At 35.5% G+C, this 22095-nt stretch overlaps 1 protein-coding gene across 1 annotated transcript in view; it reads left to right on the top strand.

Moving 5' to 3' along the window:
- The window catches only part of PRDM5 (PR/SET domain 5), a 225296-nt gene that overhangs the window by 148296 nt on the left and 54905 nt on the right, over positions 1-22095 (top strand). Inside the window, exons 12-13 of the mRNA XM_032333306.1 lie at positions 1874-2034; positions 5116-5209. Of these exons, the coding sequence (XP_032189197.1) occupies positions 1874-2034; positions 5116-5209 (255 nt within the window). The remainder of the gene's footprint in view (positions 1-1873; positions 2035-5115; positions 5210-22095) is intronic.

The following is a 22095-nucleotide window of genomic DNA, read 5'->3' as shown; positions in this document are numbered from 1 at the left end:
AGTATTTTGATTTATGTGATAGTTTAATGGAAATGCTTTAATAGGAGAAATCTTGGAGAACTACTGTTTTGTTTTGTTTTTTATTTACTTAATTGTAAACATTTACTCATTTATTTTGAGAGGAGGACAGGGAGAGGCAGAAGGAGAAGGAGAGGGAGGGAATCCTAAGCAGACACCCCACTGAGCACAGAGCTCTAAGACACAGGACTGGAACCAGTGACCTTGAGATCATGACCTGAGCTGAAACCAAGAGTCTGAAGCTTAACCTACTAGGCCATGCAGGCCACCCTTGTTTTTGTTTTTTAGTTGTTCCTGAGTTGCTTTGCTTTATTTATGATCTTATGTCATTGCTCATTTCTTTTACTATTACTGGTTATATATTTTAGACAAATGAGGTATTTAAATCTAAAATGATATATAAAGACAAATTAGATTATAGTGACAGTACCCAGCAACAAAAATGCACAAAGGCAACATATAAACATAGCTTTGAGAATCTACACAATTCTTGCATGGTTTGGATGTAACTTTGTTCCAAGCATCAGATTCCATCAGGACTCTCCAATATTTTAAGTTAAAGAGCCATAATTCTGTTTGAAAAGCATCATTTGTCTTTTTCTTTTTCGCCTCTTTTTGTCCTTCCTTCCTTAAATTTGGTATGAAGAAGGAGTAGGATCTTCACATTTCTAAGTCTGTACTGGTTATAATGGAGGGAAATAGGAAGAGTTTGGTCGAAATTGAGGTAATCTATTTCAATGTAGAAAGTTATCTTTTGTCTCATAGTGAATATAATATGTAAATCTGTACTAATATAATTGTTTTTTAAAAGGGGAAGATATATTCAAATACTAGTCTGTCTTACTTACATAATCATGTACTTCCATGCATATGCAAGTTTAAAAAATACCATACCATACATCCCGAAACAGAGTTTGTGGAGTTGCTTTCCCTGTGGGTGGAGGCTATAAAATGAGAACAAGGTGAATATCCTCACAGGTATCCAGGGGCTCTAGGGTAGAAAAGGATAGTTGCCCCAATCCAGCTGCCTTTCTGAGAGGCGTCCCCCCAACCTGTCTGATGAGAGCCTGGAAGGTAATTAAATTAATTAGCAGACCAAGGACCATGTTAGGGAGCCTCTAGTCCAAATTCCTGAGATAGTGCTGAGGAAGGAAGGGGTGTTGTAGCCCTCTCCTGTCTTAGCAGGGGTCTGGCTCTGACCCATTTTGTGTGCCTGCAAGGGCTTCCCTCCCCACCTCGCTACCCATGACCCTATTCTGCCCTGTCCCTTAAAGGCCATAAGGGCTGTGGTGGGAGTGAGGGGAGTTTAGGAGGGGCCCCAAAGGCCACTTACTCTGCTTGACAAAAGCCTTTTGTCACCATGAGAATCTACTTCAGCCCTGAGCCCCTGCCCGAGAAAGACCTACTACTTCTTTTTTTTTTTTTTTTTTTTTTTTATATTTTGTTCTTTTTTTTTTTTTTTTTTTTTTCTTTTCCAGCATAACAGTATTCATTATTTTTGCACCACACCCCGTGCTCCATGCAATCCGTGCCCTCCAGACAAACCATAAGACCTACTACTTCTAAAGAAAGTTCATGGTTCCTTTAGAAAGTTAGCTAATTGAGTCTCCACATTTTCCAGTTACAGAGTCTGAGAGTATAAGAGGGTTCAAGCACTTCCTGCTGGTCACATAATGAATGAGCAAATTGGAATTGAAAGATGTGAAACATTACCTTTTCTGGCCATGATAAATTGTTAGTAATAAGACTAAATTTTTGGAGAAAAGAACACTATATCTGGTACCCATGAGGGGGAGATATCATCATTCGGCTCTTGCATCTGATCTTTCTCTTATTTCATGTTTTCATTTCTAAGGTGAGAGGACTTTCAAGTGCCATCACTGTGATGCTACCTTTAAAAGGAAGGATACCTTAAATGTGCACGTCCAGGTGGTCCATGAAAGACACAAGAAATACAGATGCGAGCTCTGTAATAAGGCGTTTGTTACACCTTCAGTGCTTAGAAGTCATAAGAAAGTAAGTAGAAGCCTTCTATGAGTTTGAATGAATTACACACTTCAACAATATGGGCATGCATGCTAGTTATAATGTGATAATCAATTTTATATTAATTAATCAACATATTTCCTCCAAATGACAAGGGATGCATGGTTTATATGAGCTCTTCAGAAAATTTCTGTTCTCTTTACTTTTTCAGAAGAGGTATATCATTCGGATAAAGGTGAACCTAGATTGAGGTGTGAATTCTTCACCACAGCACTGAGCTATGGTGATAGATGGGTCGTACAAAGTATTTGATGAGTGAAAGCTTGTCAGTTTTTGTATGTTTTTGAATTAATGTAGGTTTTTACTTAAAAAATGATCAGTGCCTTAATTTTATTTTTCAGAGCTGATTCAGGTGTTTATTGACAAGTTACTAGATTGAGCTCTTTTTTTTAGGATTGGAACTGTTCTTCATCTTGTATCTCTAGGCCTAGGGAAGTTCTGGTACAGAAGAGGGACCTGATAAGTATTTGCTTAACTCAAATAAAATGAGGTTCTTACAGTGATTTGGAGGTTATCTTTTTCATGTTATGCTAATTAAGCAAGTCAAGAGGTTATTTTTATTTGGTTTGTAAGTACTTTTAAGGGTATTTTCAAAAATAGCAATGTTCATATGTAACAAACACCATTATAGATTTTAATGTTGACTTTAGAAATGACTATGAAGTGTCATAGATGCGGCTATTTAGTGTGCACTGCTAAGTGAATATGAGCAAGTGACACGTATTTCAGTGTGAATTTTATTTTGGTACCTGTCTTTAGTGTGGCTGTGTCAAAGGACTGAATTGTTCATTACCTGTTTCTTTAATGTTCAGTAGTAATATTGTCTCCTCTTTTCAAATTTCTGGAGAGGATAGTCTTTCACCTTTCTTTGCTTGAATTATTTTTTTTTGTATGAATTTAATAAATTTGTGTCTTGTTGAATCAACCTGGGAAAAAATAGTGAGTTTTCAAGAGAGATAATAGTTGTTTGTCCACAATCACAGATTGTCGTGGCAGAGCATTGTTTGTGTTTGTCTCATACATTTACCAATATTGTCATAGTGATCTGTTTCCATGCTTTCTTATCTATATTTAAGATATTTTAGTGTTATACCTTAAATGTCTTTTAAAACCAGTTAACCAAATTCCATACCTAATAATAAGATATATTTTTGAATTAAACCAAAGAAGCATTTTAATTCTTTTCACTGTTGTTGACTGAATGTTGTTTGGTTTGAAACTTGTACCACTGACAAGTCAGGTCATGTAAGTGAGCAATGAAATACTTATGTAGCAGCAAAAGAAATTCTGTGGATTTTATAAAGATACAATAAATAAATTGGTAGTTGCCTCTTTGGAATAATCCAATGTTTTAATAATAGATATACATAATTTCTAAGCAACCGTACACTAGTCAAGAAAGAATTGATGTATCTTGCCCCTTCTGTCAGGGAATGAGAAGAATATAGGTCTGCTCTATGTTAAAATGCTATACCATTTCCTTTAAAATGAGCCATAATGGGAACCATGGGAGTAACGGCTCTTACTATAAAGAATGTATAACTGTTTTGTATAAGAACTTAGAGTGAAAATGGAAAGTTAAGTGCCTGCCAAGTGGAGAATCAAGGAGATGTCTGTTGTAGCCAGTGTCATTGGCTAGCGTGGCAGTTGGTTAGACTATACTTCTGAAATTTGAATATAATATAAATCATTTTCAATGGAAAAATATTTAAAAGGACACTGATGTTGACTAAGGTATTTAGTTTATAACTGTTTTAAAAACCACAAATACAATAGTGTCTATCCAAATGCATATTATAATTCAAATGTGGAAATTTCCAAATTAAATACCAATAAGGCTATGAAACTAATTATATTAAAGTTAGCAATTAATATGGAGAATGTTTTGCTACATTGGTGGTTTTCAGAGATGAGACTGCCCTACTCCTTTCACTCTATCCCTGCCAGTGTGTCCCTTCTGGGAACATATTTAAAAAAAAGAAAAACAAAAAAACTTTCCCATTCTTTTTACATTAGCCCATGGCAATGCCAGTAATTTGCACAAACCTAATGCAAACACAGGCCTAGAAACTCTGTGTTGTGGTAGTAACCCAGTTGATCTGCTGTGTGCTTTCATTAATGTGTAGGTCATCATTGAAATTAAAAAAAAAAATTTAAGAAGTGTCACTGACAGTGTGCAGATATCTGAAGTAATTTCCCTCTTCTCCCTTCTTTTCCCCTTCTCCTAAGTTTGAAAAAAAATGGGACTTGAAAAGTAGCTCTGACCTCTCATTTATTGGAATGACCTGTTTTGGATGCTGGTAGAATAAGGTATCCTGATGAGATTGCGAGACAAGTTTAAAAAGCTCCATCTGTCTCCTTTTTTTTGGGAGAGCTTGCTCTTTTCTTTAAACTCACTAACATTCTGTCAAAATTCACTTTTGATGATACATATTCACCTTTCCTTGTGTGGTTGTTTTATGCTGAGATTAAAGGTATGTTGAGGGCAAGGATGTTCTTTCAAATTGACTGCTCAATTAACACCTGCTGATGTTCAAGATCAAGTCAGATTTATATTTCTTTCTGCTTTGTCATAAAATCAATCCAGTCAGGCAAGCGTAATGCAAATAACAGATTACTTTATTGAGATTAATTCTGTCCTCAAGAGTTAAATACACACAAAGAATGTGAAAAATGCTTCTAAGGAAGTGTTTCTTGGCAGCAGTCAAGGGCAGCTGTAACCCCATTTTGATTATGTGGTTTTGCCAGCATATACTGGTTTTGTATAACTTAATCGTTTTTACTTGGGGGCTCCATAAAGGCTTAAAAAGTAAACTGCAGAATTATTTTCAAATTAGCACTAATGCATGAGTCTAAGGTTTTGGGTTTTGTTTTTTTTCTGAACCAGTGGGAATACTCATGATAAATTGTTTAAAATCTCATTGTGATACTAAATCATTTTAATGAAACATAATCCTGGAAAAAAAGGATTTACCATTGTCAGAGGCACTTAATCATTTTTACCTAATTCTTTATATTTATCCTCGACCCTTTTTATTCCTTTCCATTTAGACACATACAGGAGAAAAGGAGAAAATCTGCCCATATTGTGGCCAGAAATTTGCCAGCAGTGGTACACTGAGAGTTCATATCCGTAGCCACACAGGTATGTAGATTGTAATTGGTGATAAAAGCAACTTAAATCACATTCTTTTAAAACCAGAAATACAGTCTTAGCTGTTTTCTCTTCCTTCAAATTTTATAGAATCCAGTCCCTTACTGGAGAAAAATTTTAAATAAGTTTACTTTCCCAGTTAAGTTAAATATCTGAAATGGAAATAATTTGGCTAATGTCTGGTTGTGATATCATTGTGATTTACTGTATATTCTGTTCTAATAGAGGAATAGGGAATAGCAGTTTGACTTTTTATAGAAGGCTAAGGGCCTCCTCTCAAAATTCCTTCCTTTAACTGACATCAAATGTGGCTTTTTTAAATTTAGAAAGTTCTTGGAATATTGCCTGGACGCTGTAGGATTTTATTGGATATGAGAGTGATGCAACCATGATGTCCGGTATGCCATGGATTACTTCCTAAAGGGATCCTCCCTTGATTTCTTCTGACTTTTTGTGCAATTTCTCCCATGAAAGAGGGCTGTGCCCTAGTGAAGCCTGAATAAACAACTAAATATTCTTTTTAAAAATTTTAACTGAAGTATAGTTGACATAGAATATTTGTTTCAGGTATACAACATAGTGATCTGGTAATTATATGCATTATAAAAAGCTCACCATGGTAAGTCTAGGATAAGTCTAACATACCATCTGTCACCGTACAAAGTTATTACAGTATTATTGACTATATTCTCACTGCTGTACTTTTTATCCCGGTGATTTATTTTGTGACTGAAGTTTGTTCCCTTATCTTCTTCACCTATTTCACCCATCCCCCACTACCTTCCTCTCTGGCAATCACTAGTTAGTTATCTATGAGTCTGTTTGTCTTTTTGTTGTTGGTGGCGGTATTTGGTTTTTTTTTGTTTGTTGGTTTTTCAGATTCCACATATAAGTGAAATTGGAGGGTATTTGTCTTTTAGTTACTTAGCTTAATATCCTCTAGGTCCATCCATACTCTTGTAAACGGCAAGATATCATTCCTTTTTATAGTTAGGTCATATTCCATCGTGTATATATACCACATTTCTCTTATCCATTTATCTGTCAATAGATATTTACACTGTGTTGCCTCCATATCTTGGCCCTTGTAAGTAATGCTGCAGTAAACATAGAGGTGCATACATCTTTTTGAATTTGTGTTTTCGTTTTCTTTGGGTTAATACCCAGAAGTGCAATTACTGGATCATATGGTTCTTCCATTTTAAGTTTTTTTGAGGACCCTCCAAACTGTTTTCCAGAATAGCTGTATCAATTTACATTCCTACCAATAAGTATACGAGGGTTCCCCGTTCTCTACAGTCTCACCACCACTTGTTATTTCTAGTCTTTTTGATACTAGGTATTCTGACAGATGTGAGATATCTCATTGTGGTTTCGATTTGCGTTTCCCTGACGATGAGTAATGTTGAGCATCTTTTCATGTGTCTGTTGGCCATCTGGGTGTCTTCTTTGGAAAAATGCCTGTTTATGTCTTCTGCACATTTTTTAATTGGATTATTTGTTGTTTTGGTCTTGAGTTGTATGAGTTCTTAGCATATTTTGGATACTAATCCTGAATTGGATATGTCATTAGCAAATATATTTAAACAATTAAATATTCTTGACAGAACCTTGTCTGGATTTTGTCTATCATGTAGAGAAATACTTGAAAAAACTTGAAAAAATACTCTAAATATTGATAGCCAGATTATTTTACCTGAATCTTAATGGTTTCAATAGCTGGACTGTACATGATAAAATGTAACTGGATTACATTGCTGAAGCTTCCTATTCAAGAGGGAGAGTATTTGACTTTATCACTGTACTCCCAGAACCTCAGGCAGTAGAAGTCTAACATAGTAACTATTTTGTGGGTGAGGAAATGTTAGCTTACTTAGGCCAAAGAATCAATAGTACAGTTATTACACATAGGCAGAGGAAAGGACAGCAGTGGAACATGATTTCTTATTCTGGAAATTTTTTGGCTAAAGCTAAAAGACATAACATCAAAGCAGTATTTGTAATCTTAGCATGGCCTCTTCAATACTTTTAAATGAAACCTATGACCTAGAACATATCAAACTTTATACAGGATGGATGTAGAATAATGGATATCCTAATGAGATAAAGGAGGTCTTCTTGCTTAGAAGTATCCAGGGAAAGTGAAGTTTTGGGGACCAAAACAGAAGCAGAGAACAACAAAAAGAAAAGAGAGAAGCAAAAGGAAAAGAGTGGTAGAGAGCCATGTCGAGGGCCGGTGGACTTAAAATCATGCCAGAGACTTGGCACCATGTCCTGATTGTATAGAAGAAACAAGTGATTGATATAATTTCTTATATTATTGTTCTCTCCTTTTCTTAGGTTTTTCCTTCTTAAAGGATATCATCCTGAGAATATTATGTTCAATATATTTCCTTTTCCTTTCTTTCAAGTTTATCAAGATCCTAAATCATTAAATATACTGAAACTTTAATAATTTATAAACATAATCTTGATTGACTGTTGATAAGAAGCTAATTTACTATCGTGTTGTCTGGCTTAAATAATCACGGGATTTTTAAGAAATGTATTACCCTGAAAAATGCATTTTTGTTGGGAAAAATGCATTTAGGTGTCTGTGTTCCTGATTAACCAGAACTTTTTGGTTAATAAATGTTGAAAGAAGGACTTGGTTGGAAAAATTATTTTTAGTGGTGTTTTAAATTCTGAACTATGTGTTTCTCACCAACTTCTTTCTTAAAATTAAACTGTAATGTTCTCCAAGATAACCTCTTAAAAGTTTAATTTACCTTGTCACATCAAAAGTAGTCCTTGGCTTTTTATCTTCCTTATTAGGCATAAATCCATAGTATGCCTGATTTCTAAGTCCATAAGAAGATCATAGGCAATAAAATTTGTTTAAAAAAAAGAACAGTCTCCTGTTCCTTGAAGAGCTGTTGATAACAGTGGGGAAAAAAATGGAAATAGAGCTTGCAAATTCAACATTGAGAAGACTGGTTAAATAAATTACGGTATATCTATAAATTAGAATATACTGTAAGCAATAAGAGCAATATGATATACTAGTACATCATGTATTAGTTACCATGAAAAGAAATAAAAGTTATAAAAACAAAATGGTATATTTTTGTAAGGATAATATATTTATATATAAAGGCCTTAGAGGTTAAATGCTAAGTCATTAACTGGTTATTTCTTCTTATTATCAATATGGACAACTTGAATTTTCTTGAAGATTTTCTGTGTCTTCACATAATAAGTTTCTTGTCTAATAAGATATTTAAAATATATTAACATTATGATTATACAGGTACCTGCTATTATTAGATTTATGCTAAATTATTTAGATCTGGGATGTCTGAGTGGCTCAGTTGTTAAGCGTCTGCCTTTGGCTCAGGTCATGATCCCAGAATCCTGGGATTGAGGCTCACCTGGGCTCCCTGCTCAGTGGGGAGTCTGCTTCTCCCTCTCCCTTTCCTGCTCCCCCTGCCTGTGCTCTCCTGCTTTCTCTGTGTCAAATAAATAAATAAGATCTTAAAAAATAAATAAGAATAAATAAGAAAAAATAAATTATTTAGATATGACATGTTTCTGCGTCTGATTCTCAAATGAAGCAGCAAAAAAAGTGCAAAAATATATTTTAAAAAGGGACAAATGAGAGTGAGGAAGCAAATATGGTGACATTAAACCCAAGTGAGGTTATATATGGCTTATTGTACTATTTTTCCAATTTTTCTGCCTGTTTAAAAATTTTCGTAATTAAAAGTGGGAGTGTTCTATTCCAGTAAGAACAACTGAGTGTATGCATATGCCAGCCAAGTGCTGCCAAGAACTGTTTCCTGAACATCCAGCTTCACAGCTTACATCTTGTTCGAATGTCCCTCAAAGCCTAGTTCTTTCAACAGGAAGACTTCTATTCTTTAAATATAAACAGACTTTCTATTGTTCTGTTTCATCACTTAGAGTCATGTCACTCAGAAAACTCAGATTCTTCTGAAGAAGCAGAACTTCATTACTGCATGCTTAGTCATCTCAAAAAGAGAATTCCATGAAATTTGCTATTGGCGTAGAGTCTTTAGAAGTTTTTTTTTTTTTAAATACATTGTAAAGTATATCTGTTTTTTACAGAAGAAGGCTTAAAGAGTTGGTAAGGCTCACCCAGTCACGCCGTTATCCAACTATTAATCTCGTGGTTTACCCTGGCTTTCTACAAAATGACTGTCCCTTACCTATCACGAGACTCATCAATTATTAATTCCTCTTCCATTTGACATTCCAGGCTCACTTATTAGGCTTCTTTCACTTTTCCCAAGTCTATAAGTAAATGTAACTTTCTCCATGATATGTCACGTGACCATCCCTCACTCCCACCACGTTAGGTGGGTATGCTCTGTCTTGTACTTCTCTCAACACAGCACACTTCCAAGTGCTCATACTTCTTTAGTCATTCGTAAGTTCTCTGCCCATATCTGATAACTCACTTGTTTACTATGCCTGGCATGGAGAAAGAAACTAGCAAATGCTTCTTGAATAAATGAAAGAAACTACAAACAATTATTGTACCTGTGGGGTGGTGGAAAGAATGCTGGCTTCATAGCGAGAAGTCCTGGATTTTAATCTAAATTTAATTGACCATAAAATCATTTTTTCATAAATTAACTATACAGTCATAGAATTCACTTTGAGAAATGTTACAAAGAAAAAACTTACTAAATATATAAATATATAATATATAAATATACAGTATATAAATATTTAATATATTAACATTTTATATAAATATATAATATATTAAATATTTATATACTATATATTTATAAATATAAATATTTATTTATATTTATAAATAAATATTTATAGTTATATATTTATAAATTTATATTTATATATTTATAAATATAAAGTTGGGCCCTTTGCTCTCCTTTCTGTTCTTTACCCCATTGCTTTATCATGCTATTGGTTGTAAACAGTTGTATAATAAATAACAGTTAATGTCATGGTTAACTAATAGTTAAGATTTAGCTCACCAATACACGTAAAATTACAGTGCTTAAATGAAGGAATAAAGAACAATATTTGGCCAACCAGCACTAAAAACTTACCATGATTCTTTTTAACTTGGACTTGCCTAGTTTTTAAAATTCTAATTAGAAAAAAGGTAGAGGAAATTGGTCCTGACAAATACCCTATCCATTTTGTTTGACAAGGTCCACTATATAGGAACTGGAATAATTACAAACAATTGTGTAGGATATTATAGTCTCTTGCTCTCCATAGCCTCTCATCTAGTAGAGATTTGGGGATTCCATTGCTTACTATATATAAACATCTCTTTTCAGTTATGATATTATACTTACTTTGCATATCTGCTCCATGACTGGATTCTGAGCTGAAGGGCAGGGCACATCAGTCTCGGGCTTTTAATCAAGTTTATTGAAGGAGAGACGCTCTTTCAAATATCTGAGTTAATCCTTCACAGTAAGTGTGATAGGTTTCTAAGACCATTCTCATTTTCTAGTTAAGGAAGATGAGATTCAGAGAAGTAAATGACCTATCGAGTCAAGGTAGTAAGACCCAAATCTTTTGACTATTTTATTTTATTCTATTTTATTTTATACTTGTATTATCTCTTCTTTTTTGCTAAACAGCCACTACACAGTTGTTATAATTACAAGAATTACACACATTCTGTAAGTTTCCAGTATAAAAGACGAATGGAATTCTAAAAGTCACATATTTTAGTAGTATGAAAATTTTATCTTTTAGAGTGAAATGGAAGGGGTATGTGTGTGTGTGTGTGTGTGTGTGTGTGTGTGTATTTTGCATTCACGTGTTCATATTCTCCTGAGTCACCTTTATAGGGGGCAATAACATACAGAGAAAATGATAATTAAATTTAATTTTCCAGATTTTTTGCCTTTATTTTTTAGATTTGCCTTATTTTTAGAATATATTTATCTATAAATGGATATAAATATATCTAATATTATTTATTTACATATATAAAATATTTATAATTACATATTATGTGTATAATTATAATAATATAGATATAAACATTTATATATTTTAGAGTTTTAGGTTCACAGTGAAATGAGGGGAAGATCCAGAGATAGTCCCACCTACTCCCTTCCTCCACATGTATACCCTCTTCTGTTATCAACATCCCCAAAGTGATATGTGTTATAATTGATGAAACCACATTGACACATTTTAGTCACCCAAAGTCTATAGCTTACATTATGGTTCACTCTTGATGTACATTCTGTGGGTTTGGACAAATGTGTAATGTGTCTTCATCAATATGATATCATACAGAGTACTTCACTGCCCTAAAAATCCTCTGTGCTTTGCCTATTTATCCCCCACCCTCAATGCCTGGCAGCCACTGATCATTTTACTGTCTCCATAGATTTGTTTTCCAGAAAACCATTTGATGTTTATATAGTTTGACATTTTTCAGAATGTCATGTAGTTGGACAGATTACTTTTTTTTTTTTAAATTTCTAGGAAATGATTATTGGTAGTTGGGATTTTTAGTGAGTGGATGTACGTTTGAATACAGTGCAATGTGATAGGATTTTTATAGAGATAATATTCTTTTTATGATTTTCCCATTATGTTGAAGGTGCCAATTTCATTTTGTTTTTGTAGTATTCAAAGTGTCCATCAATATTTTGGGAAGGTAATTCTCTCTTTTTTATTACATCAAATAACATTACGTTTTATAAAAAGAAAACAGGACTCCTGTCTGTGTTTCTTCCTTCCAGTTTGCCAATTGGTATCTTTTATCATTTCCTATTTAGTATAGTGATGGTATTGCTTTGTGGAGTATTAAAGGCAGTTTCCTTCATATGAATTTTCTCAGAACAGGTCTTATTTTATTGGTTCCTGACTAATGGCCATTCTATAAGACAGTGAGAACATAGCTATTGGCTTACTGCTGTTAGTTCTGGGAGGAGTCTTAGTATTGATATCTCTATTGTAATTTTTTGTTAAGAGTGCTTTAAAAAAAATTTTAAAAACTTCTCCAATTCACATTTTGATTGGTTTTATCCTTTACTACCTTAAGTAATCAACCAGTTGTATCCTCACTTCACCTTCTTTCCCCTCCTTTTCTCTCTCCTTCCGATTACCTCCATTTTGTACTGCTATGGTGAAGTCTGGCAAAACTTTGCGGGGTTTTTTTCCATTAACTTTGAAAATGTTATCTCTTACAAACCCTGTATTTACCTTCTGAAGTCCATTCATTCTTCATGATTAGATGATTAGAATAAGAACATGCACAGCAAGTGTGCACAAGGCTTTTCTATAAAAGCGTTTGCTTTTATAGATTATTAAAATACAGTACTCTTCACTTTTAAAATAGAAAAGAATTTCATAAATTTCTAGTTCCTGTCTCTTCATTGAACCCATGCCCCACAAAATGTAGTGATTTGCTAAGGTTACACTACTTGTATATTGTTCCTTTAGAGCTAAACTAAAGCTTCAACTTTGTTCAGTGTACACTTTGCTAGTATTTTTAGTTCCATTCTGATTTTTACTGTTACTCTTGAACTTACTGTAGAATTATATACATTCTTTACATAATTTTTGATGATAGTATCTTGCTGATATAGCAATCAGTTGAGGTTACTAATCTTGACTTGGAACCCTGAGATCTGTAATTTGTTATTTAGTTCCACTTATGGAGAAACTTTCCCACCACAAAGTCAGCTATCTCCACTTCTTGGTATTTAATACCTAGTTTATATCCGAAGTATGGATCCTGGAATCATAAGCTAGGCTTTCAAATTCCATTTTACTCATTTCCTCCCTGTGTGAGCTTTATAGTAAATTGCTTAACCTTTCAAAGCTTAGTTTCCTCATCTAAAGAACAGGGGTAAGAACAGATCCAGTGGGGATGCCTGGGTGGCTCACTTCGTTAAGCATCTGCCTTCTGCTCATCTTGTGATCCCATGGTCTTAGGATAGAGCCCCACATGGGACTCCCTACTCAGCAGAGTCAGCTTTGCTCTTTCCCTCTGCCTGCTGTTTCCCCTTGCTTGTACTTTTTCAGTGTCAAATAAATAAATAAAAATCTTGAAAAAGAAAAAAAAAAGAAAAAGAGTCCCAGAATCATTGCTTTGGGGAACAAATGAAAAGTCTATGTCAAGAAACCTTGCCAGTGCCTAGCACAGTATGTGCATGTGATATGTGAGCTGTTGCTGCCACGGCTGCTGTTTGCTTTGTCTTCCTTATTCCTGCCCATATTTAACCACAGTTATGCAACCTCCCTTGATATATGGTCTGACCTTCTGTTCCCAGTGTCATCATCATCATCTTTTTATAACCTTTAGCAGCAGAATATAGATCATCTGTAGAACATGAGGAGGGTTTGCTGTCAGACATGGCTGGTTTGGGGTGACTGAGGGTGCATGTAGTGTGTTTTGCTGTTGCCATCATTGAAGGTGAAATGTTTAGGTCTGTGCCTGGCAGGCAGCTCTGTAATTTATCATCCGATTTCCTATGCTACAGTGACAGGGATGGCACTCTGTGGGTCAGCCGAAATAGTAGAGCACATTCTCCTGTTGGTTTATAGCTTCTTAGGGTCATTGAGAGCTGGGGTTAATTCCGCAAGGGAATCCATGCACTGTGACATAAATTCCATCAGTTGTTCATAAATTATGAAAGAAATTCTAGGAACTGCTTTTGGGGTTTTAAAGCTCTGGGCCAGAAGGTTAATTACTTGCCTACAGTTCCAACCAACTTTTTGTGTTAATAGATACCGGCTGTGTTGGCCCTTCTGTTCTAGGCTTGCTTGCATACTATTGTTTGGCTATAGTAATAAATCATTGTCTTAAGAAATAGTTAATTTTTTTTTTAGTAAATATGTGTGATCAGCTTAGAAATAAAGAATCAGTATAGTATAATTTGGTTATACTTGGATTTTAGCCATTGTTTTTCTAATTCTTTTTCTAAAGGAATTTATTCATTCTTCTTAGAATATTTGTTCAAAATTATAAAAATGGTAGCTATAATTATAAACAACAAGACAATATGACAATTATTAATAAATAAAAATAGACAATTACCAAAGTCATTGTGAACACAAATGAAAATTTAATGCATGTTTATCACATTTTTATAAGATAACTTGCCTGTATTGAGAGGAAGCTTATTTTGCTATATTTATTTTCTAAGTGGTTAATTACTAACATTAGGTCATATTGAATGGTCTCTTACCTGCGGATAAACTAAGAATTCACAGAAGAGTTGAGTGTAGAATCTTCACAGAGTGTAGAATCTGATGATAGTCTTAGCATCACACTTTCAGAGCCTTACATTTTCCCTAAGAAGTCATTTGTAAAGTCTTGAACTACATGATTTTTGTTCTTCATGTTATTTTTACATTTCAGATAATTTTTGAACACTGATCACATCAGTGTGAATGTAGTGTTTCTTTCCTATTCTTTTTTCTCTTTCTGTACTTTGCTCTCCTGGTTGATTTGGGAGGTTAGTGACAAGTGCATATAACAACTTAAAAGAGAGAGAGGGAAAATATCTGTTTTGATTTTCATTGACAGTATTATAATTTACTTTTAAGTATTTTTTTCAAAAATATCAAAGACCCTAGTTTCTAATGCAAAAGCTATAATGGTTATGTCAGGGTTTGTCAGAGGGTGGATAGAGGCACAGAGGGAAGAGTGAGGGAGTGACATTGGTCTTGGAATGTAGTATCATGAACCAAATGAAGTAGTGAAATAAAGACTCTAAAAAGAGGGATCATTTAGAATATATTAGTGTTGGAATAGCACTAAATTCATATCTTTCAAAAGTTTCCCTGAATGTAAATGAGCTAAATGTTCCAACAAAAGACTCAGGGTATCAGATTGTATAAAAAGACAAGACCCATCGATATGCTGTCCACAAGAGACTCATTTTAGACCCAAAGACACCTCCCAATTGAAAGTGAGGGGTGGAAAACAATTTACCATGCGGATGGGCATCAAAAGAAAGCTGGGGTGGCAATCCTTATATCAGACAACTAGATTTTAAACCAAAGATTATAATAAGAGATGAGGGAGAACACTATATCATACTTAAAGGGTCTGTCCAACAAGAAGATCTAACAATTGGAAATATGTATGCCTCTAACATGGGAGCAGCCAATTATATAAACAAATGAATAACAATATCAAAGAAACACATTGACAGTAATACAGTAATAGTAGATGACTTTAACCCCCATCACTTAAATGGACAGTTCATCTAAGCAAAATATCAACAAGGAAGTAAAGGCTTTAAATGACACACTGGACTAGATAGATATCAAGACATATTCATAACATTCCATCAAAAAGCCACAGAATACACATTCTTCTCTAGTGCACATGGAACATACTCCAGAAGAGATCACATCCTGGGTTGCAAATGAGGTCTCAACCAGTACCAAAAGATTGGGATCATTCGCTTCATGTTTTTGTACCACAGTGCTTTGAAACTAGAACTCAGTCACAAGTAGAAAGTTGGAAAGAACTCAAATATGTGGAGGCTAAGGAGCATCCTACTAAAGAATGAATGGGTCAACCAGGAAATTAAAAAATTAATAAAATACATGGAAACAAATGAAAATGAAAACACAACTGTTCAAAATCCTTGGAATGCAGCTAAGGTGATCCTAAGAGGAAAGTACATAGCAATACAAACCTTTCTCAAGAAACAAGAAATACAAACCTTTCTCAAGAAACAAGTCTCAAATACACAACCCAACCATTCACTAAAGGAGCTAGAGAAAGAACAGCAAAGAAAGCCTAAACCCAGCAGGAGAAGAGAAATCATAAAGATCAAAGCAGAAATCAAAGAGCTATAAACCAAAAGAACAGTAGAACAGATCAATAAAAATAGGAGGTGGTTCTTTGAAAGAATTAATAAGATTGATAAACCCCTGGCTGGACTGACAAAAAACAAAAGAGAATGTACACAAATTAATAAAATCATGACTGAAAGAGGAGAGATCACAACCAACACGAAAGAAATACAAACAATTATAAGAACATATTTTGAGCTACTCTATACCAGTAAATTCGATAATATGGAAGAAATGAATGCATTCCTAGGCACATTAAACTGCCAAAAGTGAACCAGGAAGAAATGGAAGACCCATAAGCAGTAACGAAATTGAAGCAGTCATCAAAAATCTCCCAACAGACCAGAGCCCAGGGCCAGACGGCTTCCCAGAGGAATTCTACCAAACATTTAAAGAAGAATTTATACCTAGTCTTTTGAAACTGTTCCAAAAAATAGAAATGGATGGAAAACTTTCAAAATCATTTCATGAGGCCAGCATTATCTTGATCCCCAAACTAGACAAAGACCCCTTCAAAAAGGAGAATTACAGACCAATATCCCTGGTGAACATGGATGCAAAAATTATCACCAAAATACTAGCCAGTAGGATCCAGCAGTACATTAAAAGGATTATCCACCAAAACCAAGTGGGATTTATTCATGGGCTGCAAGGTTGGTTCAACATCTGCAAATCAATCAATGTGATACAATACATTAATAAAAGAAAGAACAAGAACCATATGATACTCTCAATATATGCAGAAAAAGGCATTTGACAAAGTACAGCATCCTTTCTTGATCAATATTCTCCACAGTGTAGGAATATAGGGTATATACATCAATATCATTAAAGCCATCTGTGAAAAAAACCACAGTGAATATCATACTTAATGGAGAAAAACTGAGAGCTTTCCCCCCACGGTCAGGAACACAACAGAGATGTCCACGATCACCACTGCTATTCAACATAATATTAGAAGTCCTAGCCTCAGCAATCAGACAGTAAAAAGAAATAAAAAGCATCCGAATCAGCGAAGAAAGAAGTCAAACTCTCACTCTTTGCAGATGATATGATACTTTATGTGGAACACTAGAAAGACTTCACCCCAAAACTGCTAGAACTCATACAGGAATTCAGTAAAGTGTCAGGACCTAAAATCAATGCACGGAAATCAGCTGCATTTCTATACACCAACAGCAAGACAGAAGAAAGAGAAATTAAGGAGTTGATCCCATTTACATTGCACCCAGAACCATAAGATACCTAGGAATAAACCTAACCAAAGAGGTAAAGAATCTGTACTCAGAAAACTATAGAATACACCTGAAAGAAATTGAGGAAGACACAAAGAAATGGAAAAATGTTCCATGCTCATGGATTGGAAAAAAATATATTGTGAAGATGTCTATGCTACCTAAAGCAATCTACACATTTAATGCAATTCCTATCAAAATACCATCAACTTTTTTCAAAGAAATGGAACAAATAATCATAAAATTTGTGTGGAACCAGAAAAGACCCCAAATAGCTACGGGAACATTGAAAAAGAAAGCCAAAGCTAGTGGCATCGCAATTCTGGATTTCAAGCTCCATTACAAAGCTGTCATCATCAAGACAGTATGGTACTGGCACAAAAACAGACACATAGATCAATGGAACAGAATAGAGGGCCCAGACATAGACCCTCAACTCTGTGGTCATCTAATCTTCGACAAAGCAGGAAAGAATGTCCAATGGTAAAAAGACGATCTCTCCAACAAATGGTGTTGGGGAAATTGGACAGCCACATGCAGAAAAATGAAATTGGACCATTTACTTACACCACACACAAAAATAGACTCAAAATGGATTAAAGACCTCAATGTGAGAAAGGAATCCATCAAAATCCTTGAGGAGAACACAGTCAGTAACCTCTTTGACTTTAGCTGCAGCAACTTCTTCCTAGGAACATCGCCAAAGACAAGGGAAGCAAGAGCAAAAATGAACTATTGGGACTTCATCAATATCAAAAGCTTTTGCGCAGCAAAGGAAACAGTTAACAAAACCAAAACCAACTGACAGAATGGGAGAAGATATTTGCAAATGACATATCAGATAAAGGGCTAGTATCCAAAATCTATAAAGAACTTAGCAAACTCAACACCCAAAGGACAAATAATCTATTCAAGAAATGGGCAGAAGACATGAACAGACATTTCTGCAAAGAAGATACCAAACTTTCCTCTTGTGATTGAGTTCTAGTTTCAGAGCATTGTGGTCTGAAAATATTCAGGGAATGATCCCAATATTCTGGTACCAGTTGAGACCTGATTTGTGACCCAGGATGTGATATCTTCTGTAGAATGTTCCATGTGCACTAGAGAAGAATGTGTATTCTTTGGCTTTGGGATTGAATGTTCTGAATATATCTGTGATGTCCATCTGGTCCTGTGTGTCATTTAAGGCCTTTATTTCCTTGTTGATCTTTTGCTTGGATAATCTGTCCATTTCAGTGAGGGGGGTGTTAAAGTCCCCTACTATTATTGTATTACTGTTGATGTGTTTCTTTGTTATTGTTATTCATTTGTTTATATAATTGGCTGCTCCCTTGTTAGGGGCATAGATATTTCCAATTGTTAGATCTTCTTGTTGGATTGATCCTTTAAGTATGATATAGTGTCCTTCCTCATCTCTTATTATAGGCTTTGGCTTAAAATCTAATTTATCTGATATAAAGATTGCCACCCCAGCTTGCTTTTGATGTCCATATGCATGGTAAATTGTTTTCCATCCCCTCACTTTCAATTAGGATGTGTCTTTGGGTCTAAAATGAGTTTCTTGTAGACAGCATATCAATGGGTCTTGTTTTTATATCCATTCTGATACCCTGTGTCTTTTTTATTTTTTTTAAGATTTTATTTATCTATTTGACACACACATAGAGATCACAAGTAGGCAGAGAGACAGGCAGAGAGAAGGGGGGAAACAGGCTCTCCGCTGAGCAGAGAGCCTGACGCGGGGCTCCATCCCAGGACCCAGAGACCATGACCTGAGCCGAAGGCAGAGGCTTAACACTCTGAGCCACCCAGGTGCCCCTACCCTGTGTCTTTTTACTGGGGCATTTAGCCCTTTTGCATTCAGGGTAACTATTGAAAGATGTGAATTTATTGCCATTGTATTGCCTGTAAGGTGATTGTTACTGTATATTGTCACTCTTCCTTTCTGGTTTACTGCTTTTAGTCTCTCTCTTTGCTTAGAGGAACATTTTCAATATTTCCTGTATGTGTTGGTTTGGTGTTTGAAAATTCTTTTAATTTTTGTTTGTCCTGGAAGCTTTTTATCTCTCCTTCTATTTTCAAAGAAAACCTAGGGGGATATAGTATTCTTGATTGCATATTTTTCTCATTTAGTGCTCTGAATATATCATGCCAGTTCTTTCTGGCCTGCCAGGTCTCTGTGGATAAGTCCGCTGCCAATCTAATATTTCTACCATTGTATGTTATGGACTTGTCCCAAGCTGCTTTCAGGATTTTCTTTTTGTCACTAAAAATTGTAAGTTTTACTTTTAGATGACGGGGTGTGAATGTATTTTTATTGATTTTGAGGGGGGTTCTCGTGCCTCCTGGATTTTGATGCTTGTTTCCTTTGCCATATTTGGGAAATTCTGTACTATAATTTGCTCCAATATACCTTCTGCCCCCCTCTCTCTTTCTTCTTCTGGAATCCTAATTATTCTAATATTGTTTCATCTTATGGTATCACTTATCTCTCAAATTCTCCCCTTGTGATCCAGTACTTGTTTGTCTCTCTTTTGCTTAGCTTCTTTTTTCTCCATCATTTGGTCTTCTATATCACTAATTCTTCTGTCTCATTTATCCTAGCAGTAAGAGCCTCCGTTTTTTATTGCACCTCATTAATAGCTTTTTTGATTTCAACTTGCTTAGATTTTAGTACTTTTGTTTCTCCAGAAAGGGCTTTTATTTCTCCAGAAAGGGATTCTCTCATATCTTCCATGCCTTTTTCGAGCCCAGTCAGCACCTTGATAATCATCATTGTGAACTCTAGTTCTGAGGTATTACCAATGTCCATATTGATTAGGTCCTTAGCCATTGGTACTGCCTCTTGTTCTTTATTTTTGTGGTGAGTTTTTCTGCCTTGTCATTTCATCCAGAGAGGAATATATGAATGAGAGAATAAAATACTAAAAGGCTGAAAAGACCCCAGAAAAATCTGAAGAGACCCCAAAACTGGGGGGAGAAGAAAGTGGGAAAAATAATAATGAAAAAATTAAAAATATTTATAAAATATGTATGGATATATTTTAGTTGAATAGAACAGAGCTGCCCACTTGATTTTGAGTGTATTCTGTTCTCTTAGAAGAAAGTACCTCCCCAAATTTTAAAGAACAAAAAACACATATATACAACAATAAGGGTAAACACAATGAAGGGATGGAATACGATTGTAAAGATAAAAATTAAAGAAAGATTCTAAGAAAGAATTGATAAGTTGGCTGGAAAAAGAAAAAAAGAAGAAAGAAAAAGGAAAAAAAAGGAGAGAATGTGATCAGGCTGAAGACTAGAACAAAGCCATGTGCTAGATTTACGGTATATTTTGATGTATTAGAAGAAATTGTATCCCTAAATTTTAAAGAAAAAGAAGTATATGTATATCAAAAATAAGGTTAAACACAATAAAGGGATAAACTATGTGTATAACAATGAAAATTTAAAAAGATTTTTTTAAGGTATTGTTAAGATAAACTATTTAAAAAAAAACATTGAAAGAGGAAAGAGGAAAAGTTAAAAAAAATAGAATAAGAAAAAAATAAAATTAAAAATATTTAACTTTGCAAGACTAAAGGGGAAAAAGCTGTGAATTCTGTATGTGGTTTTCCCCAGCTCTGGCATTCCACAGTTTTCATTAATCGGTGAACTTGGTCTTGGCTGGATGTTCTTGCTGATCTTCTGGGGGAGGGCCCTGTTGCAGTGATTCTCAAATGTCTTCGCCTGAGGCAGAATTGCACTCCCCTTGCTCGGGGCCAGGCTAAGTAATCTGAGTGGGTTCACTCTCGGAGAGCTTTTGTTCCCTGAACACTTTCCATTCAGCTTTGGAGAATGGGAATGAAGATGGTAGCCTCCCAGTCTCTGGCCTGGAAGAGCCAAAAGCTCAGGACCCCAGTCCTCAGTGCACCCTCAGAAAAAGCAGTCAATCCCTCCGGTCTCACTGGTCTACTGCGCACTCTGTTCTCACCCAGCCTGTGACCGAGTATTTCTGTCTCTGGCACACTGCCCCATTTGGAGTCTCCAAACCCAGCAGATTCCTGCCTTGTGCTCCTGTGCTGCTCCTCCTGGAGGAGGAAGGAGGAGTCTCTCCAGATCTGCCACTTTTGGGGTTCTCTGCTTGAAGTGCAGTGGCCCACTGTGCCTTCGATCATAGTTTAAGGTAACCCCAAGCTGAGAGCTTTCTCCTTGGCTCCTTCTCTGTAGTCAGCTTCCCCTCTATGATACCTGGGAGTTCTGGCCACTCAGACACCCCCAGTCTTTCTGTTACCTCGTGGGTCCTCAGACAACACTGTCCCCACCAGGGCTCTACCCCAGCTTAGCCTCTGGGGCGATGTCCCTCAATGGAGCAGACTTCTAAAAGTTCTGATTTTGTGCTCTGCTGCTCCACCGCTTGCCGGGAGCTGGCCCCTCTGCCAACGGTCTATCTTCCAGTTGTTTCAGATCCACTTCTTCGCATGTCTCACCTTTCAGAAAGTGATCTATTTTCTGTTTCTAGAATTGCTGCTCTTCTTCTCTTATATCTCCTGTAGAGTTTGTAGGTGTTTGGAATGGCTTGATAACTATCTAGCTGAACTGCTAGGACCTTGATTTTATTTCAGTCTGCTAGTCCTCTGCCATTTTGTTCCTCCCCCCCCCTTTTTTTTTAAACTGAGTTCCTAAAAAATGGAAGTGGCCCAGTTTCATGAACTGTATCTCAGCAGCTTTATCTATTAATCCATTACTACCTAATATTATATAGCTACCTCTGTTAAATTTGGAATACCAACATTGTCCTTTAGTTTAGGAAAAGTACAAGAATTTCCT

The sequence above is a fragment of the Mustela erminea genome, chromosome 2, assembly GCF_009829155.1.
Source record: "Mustela erminea isolate mMusErm1 chromosome 2, mMusErm1.Pri, whole genome shotgun sequence".
NCBI lineage: Eukaryota > Metazoa > Chordata > Mammalia > Carnivora > Mustelidae > Mustela > Mustela erminea.
This window is presented reverse-complemented; position numbering and strand designations above follow the sequence as displayed.